The sequence below is a fragment of the Rutidosis leptorrhynchoides genome, chromosome 7 (assembly GCF_046630445.1).
Source record: "Rutidosis leptorrhynchoides isolate AG116_Rl617_1_P2 chromosome 7, CSIRO_AGI_Rlap_v1, whole genome shotgun sequence".
NCBI classification, from domain to species: domain Eukaryota; kingdom Viridiplantae; phylum Streptophyta; class Magnoliopsida; order Asterales; family Asteraceae; genus Rutidosis; species Rutidosis leptorrhynchoides.
The window spans coordinates 310,512,572-310,517,539 of record NC_092339.1 but is presented as its reverse complement, the minus strand read 5'-3'; the positions used below and the strand labels follow the sequence as shown (position 1 = coordinate 310,517,539).

General features: G+C 34.8%; 2 protein-coding genes across 2 annotated transcripts; both read right to left on the bottom strand.

Moving 5' to 3' along the window:
* Positions 1 to 744: 744 nt before the first annotated feature.
* On the bottom strand, positions 745 to 3,009 carry LOC139858433 (photosynthetic NDH subunit of lumenal location 5, chloroplastic-like). Its single transcript, XM_071847282.1, has 7 exons — positions 2,886 to 3,009; positions 2,609 to 2,800; positions 2,058 to 2,208; positions 1,874 to 1,962; positions 1,442 to 1,496; positions 1,263 to 1,348; positions 745 to 1,137 (listed from the first exon to the last, which is right to left on the bottom strand). Exons 1-7 carry the CDS (start codon positions 2,907 to 2,909, stop codon positions 985 to 987), a joined length of 750 nt encoding a protein of 249 aa, XP_071703383.1. The 5' UTR covers positions 2,910 to 3,009; the 3' UTR covers positions 745 to 984.
* Positions 3,010 to 4,107: 1,098 nt separating this feature from the next.
* Positions 4,108 to 4,488, bottom strand: LOC139860156 (auxin-induced protein 15A-like). Its single transcript, XM_071848928.1, has one exon. The coding sequence runs from the start codon at positions 4,486 to 4,488 to the stop codon at positions 4,108 to 4,110; it is 381 nt and encodes a 126-aa protein (XP_071705029.1).
* Positions 4,489 to 4,968: the final 480 nt, after the last annotated feature.

Below are 4,968 nucleotides of genomic sequence, written 5' to 3'. Positions count from 1 at the left end.
AAAGGAGAGAGTAATAAACTTCTAATATACTCTAAGAAAAATAAGAGGAAGTAATATATTATAACTTGGCATATTTTTTGGGGTACCTTCATCTGCTTGTAGTATGCTTATTTATAGCAAATAACAATGAGATGTTTTCGTAGTAATAATGTCCACATCAAATGCATGTGATATGGAATAGTCACAAGATAAGTATCGATAAAATTGATACTATAAATTTTACTGTGCAATTAACTATTCAAATGCATGCGTAACTATTCTTTAAATTGACATCCACACAGCCTTAGTGGTCTGACTTTTGATTTTATAACAGATATAACTTAAATAGGATATTAAAAAATATTAAAAAATAACAACAACAACAACAACAACAATACCCAATCCCGCGACTGCGAGGTATGGGGGAGGTAAGGTGTAGACAATCCTTCCTCTACCCTAAAAAATATTAAAAAATAGAGGTGTTAAATAGTTAAGATGGTATTTCAACTCTAAATACTTTAAAAAGTTTAACACACAGTGTTAACAAACCCACTAAATACTAAACCCATTCATTCAGTGCTGCTGAACCATTGAAAGGCAACCAAAAACACCCTAAGAGTTAATTTTAAAAAGTCAAAGCCAGATCAGTTTATACTCTTTATATTGGACTACTAAGTGGTATTGGTGATTCCCCTTGCATGCTTTTTTCTTGCTACTTAACACATCAGCATGATGACACTGAACACAAAAGCAACTCAAAAATATAAAAAATAGGCCACTCGTTATTTCAATAAAACCTGTTTAAAAACAGTATCAATACACAGTGAGTGATTCGTTTTCCAGGTCAAAATCCCTAGAAAACAAAAGGCTAAAAATTAGTCCATAAACACACACTTGTCAAAGGAAAAGTGCATGTTTGGCAAACCACCTCTTCACGTCGATAATACTCTGCCTCGAAAACTACAATAACTGGTACAAAGTGAACACTCGGCCCGAGTTACTCGTCTAGACCAATGGTAGCTCACCACAATCACTAATAACGACTCTCTTTGTAGGGCGGTCACCTCTATCTGTGACTTGCGATTCAATCAATTTAACAATGTCCATGCCCTCCAAAACTTGCCCAAATACAACATGCCTCTGATCCAACCATGGCGTCTGTCCACCACATACCAGTTTTAATAACTTAATCATGTTTTCAGATAATCTACCACCAGTATGGTACACAATGATTTTCCAATTCGAACGTTTTAATCTAACCAAAGAAGAAAAGATAAGTATACCTTGACTGTGCATATGAAGAATTGACTTCCATTAGTATTGGGTCCTGCATTTGCCATGCTAACAATTCCTTGGCCGGTGTGAGTTACTGCAATGTTTAAAGATATTAAAGTTTATTTTATTTGTATATTGAAATATACAGTTAGTTGGTAGTGTTAGATTACAGGATCCCTAAACTCACAGTTGAAGTTCTCGTCCTTGAATGTTCGGCCATATATGCTCTTCCCACCAGTGCCCTGCAACATATTTAAGCAGAATAATACTTAATACACCCTATCTAGAAGATCATTGACAAGTTTGACCAGTTGGGTAATGAAACATTTTAACAAAATCAAGTTGCAACAGGTCATAAGTGATTCTTAAGTTAAAAACTCAACCTTCTAAAATTCCAAATATTGTACGAGTACTCGATATAAGTACCGGTAAGTACGCCAGAATGATCTTTGTGAATGATTCATTGTGTCTCAGTTAAAGAACAATCACATAAAACATAGGCAGGGGGCACTATTAGAACATCAGAATTCATAAGAACACTGTATCTGTGGTTCTCGAACAAGGATTTAATCCAATTTGTTAGACAAAAAACTGTAAGATATGGAGGAAAGAAACCTACATTTCCCTTGTCGAAGTCCCCTCCTTGGATCATGAAATCCTTAATGACACGATGAAACGCAGAACCCTTGTAACCGAAACCTTTCTCTCCTGCAAGAGTGAAAGACCAAATCACCCGTGAGTTCACTCCATATATTATAATTTAAAAATAACAATCTGCAAACTATACGAATCCAATACTCAACCTGTACACAAAGCACGGAAATTTTCAGCCGTCTGGGGAACATCATCACCAAATAGTCCAATCACAATTCTTCCGGCAAGGTTACCCACCGGGTTCCCAATGCTAATGTCAAAATACACTTTGGTCGTAACTTTAGCCTGTGTAGCTACCTCCTAAATTAATAACAAACCATCAACATATAAGCTGAAATGAAACTGTGAACCTCTTCAGACGTCAGATTCTATTATTCTAATACTGTAACAGGTTAAAGGTGTTCAGCATCTTATTTTAAAATAAATTATCTAATTACTCGTATTACGTTTTCAATTTACGACAAAAAACAATCTCATTCTAACTATCCCCTGCCTTTAGTGTATCAAAACAATCCACAACTGTAACATATTTAGAGATATTTCAATATAGTTATAATCTAGTGCAGTTCAAATCTTCAAATTAACTTTTAAAATTAGATACATATAATATAATGTAACAGACAGAAAATTACACACAAAAATTAAAACCATCGCATATATAATTAAAATCCGTAGAAATGCATAACAGATGAACAAAAACCTGAGCGCTTGCCCTAACAGACAAGCCACGTGGCTTTGACTGAAAACTAGGATTTGTTGACGACGCCAACCGTAGCGAACTGGATGATGTTAATAACGTTGAATTAGTCAGCTTAATAGAGCTCGACGACGACGTTTGAACGAATTTCACCGGCGATAAGTTCCGGCTGACTGAGTGTGAACCTGCGTTTGACTGAGAAACACAAAATTGAAACAAATTAAAGCAATAAATATACGTGAATTGAAGTATTGGAGTTAGATAACTGAAGTATAATTACCAGAGATGTAAATGAGAGCGCCATTTGATTGATTATTTTAGTTAACAGTTTATCTGGAAAGGGATATTATGTTTTTGAGGGTTTATGGATGACGGAGATTATGAGTGAGTGGATTATTGGTATATTCGCCCTCTTGAATTGCAGCAAAAGGTGTTAGGTTTTTAGGTTGTGTTTCTTATTAGCCCTTCATTTTTAGAATTTACTATTTTCAGTCCTTTATAAATCACAAATGAAAACCACAAAGAAAACGTTGAATGAAGCATACAGAGGAAAAATAAAAACAATTTATTGACCTAAAAGGCTAAGAGAAAAGAAGACTTTTTCTCGGATTTTGAAAAGCGTGACAGCCCTTCTAACGAAAAGCGATCAATATTGTTGACGTTAAAAATAACCGTTACTTGTTGTTTACAATAGGCTACCGTTGTTTGATTGTTAGTAGCGTAGCATGATTTAATGGGGCAGTGGCCCCATAGAGAAAGCAGATCATGATGGTTGACCATGACGGTTGATTAGGTGTTTGATCAGAGTCTATCATATTGAACAATAGAAACTCTGTTAGGATTATCGTATTATTGATATAGTATTTATAGACTACATAAAAACTCGTAAAAATTTAATTTAACTTTAGCTTCCGGTCTATATAAAACGTATTTAGCAGAGGTCAGCCTATCTAGCGTTCCCTCGCGTCAAGGGCTACTTTTGTATCGGCGCTCTCTTGTTCTCGTTAGGGAATTCTCGATGCGGAAACAGCTCCCTCGGAAGTAAGTTTTTCACCTTGGATTAGTCTAAGAAAATCTCACTTGAATTGTCAAGCCTTTTGTGGTAACACTGACGAATTGCGTTCAATGTCCATTTATGACTTTCTCGATCGGCGGCTCGGGTACCAACTCTTGTTCACACTATGGGTCAACCAACCTAAATTCTAGTCTAATACAATAGTGATTAGTGACAAGTAAACATGAAACATGCTACTTTTTCTAACATGTATTTTCTTATTCACAAACAACAAAACAAGATTCTTTACAAAAAGAACCTACCAATCTAGATCACAAACAGCCCATATTGTCTTTTAAATTAATCCAAAAGACATTTCATTTGCAATAATATACATGAGTATTAATATATTTATATATTAATATTGATTGAAAAATAATGATATGATCCATAGTCCATAGTACTCTTCATTGGTGCAAAAGATACACTACTATCAAGGACCAATAATCTAACAACCATCGTCTATTTGCTGCAAAATCTTAACGAAATCATCGACATCACAAGGAAGCACTATCGGGCCTTCGTTTTTATATCCATATTCACTTTCAGCTTCGACAAGAAACGCTTCAAAGAGTGGGTGATTTGCATACTCCGCTTTAATTACAAATTTTTGCCTTTGAGGTCCAACATAAACTGAGAAACAACCTTTTGTAACGTTATTAATTTCTTTCCCTTTGTGTCCATCTATTTGAGGTAATGATATGCTTCTCTCGATGATTGCTCGTTTGATCATCAACTTGCTTCTAACTACGACACCACTAAACGATTTGCAACGCTCCCATGTTTTGGAAATAAGCCCTTTGTTTTCGTCGCTTTTTACCAAATCCATTAGATATTGATCTTCGATTTAAGGTCTCGTGCGTTACTCATCAAATATGTTTCTAGATATCGTTTGAGCTTTCGAACTGAAGTTTGAAGATTTGGTTAAGCTTTCAGAATTTCATCTTTGGTCGATGAAATTAGGATAAAGGCATAAAAAAAAGTCAAGAAAAGGGACAGTATGTAGTGTCTCAACCGAAGATTATTGATAGAAAAAAAGAGGGAGATATAGGTAAATGTGCTAAGAGAATTGGATCATGGATGTAGCTCTCAATATATATGACCACCTTTTTTATTTAAATTTTTGGTGGGCCTCATAAATATCTATTTTAAGCATCCTAGTATCCTACGAACAGTTTTTTTTTTTTCTTCAATTTATTTGATATAATATACAGTAATATTGTAATTCACTCACAATAATATATGTTGTATTTACCACATCACCCACAACACTCTATAACACAATATTTATCACCGTAACCCTTGCCAC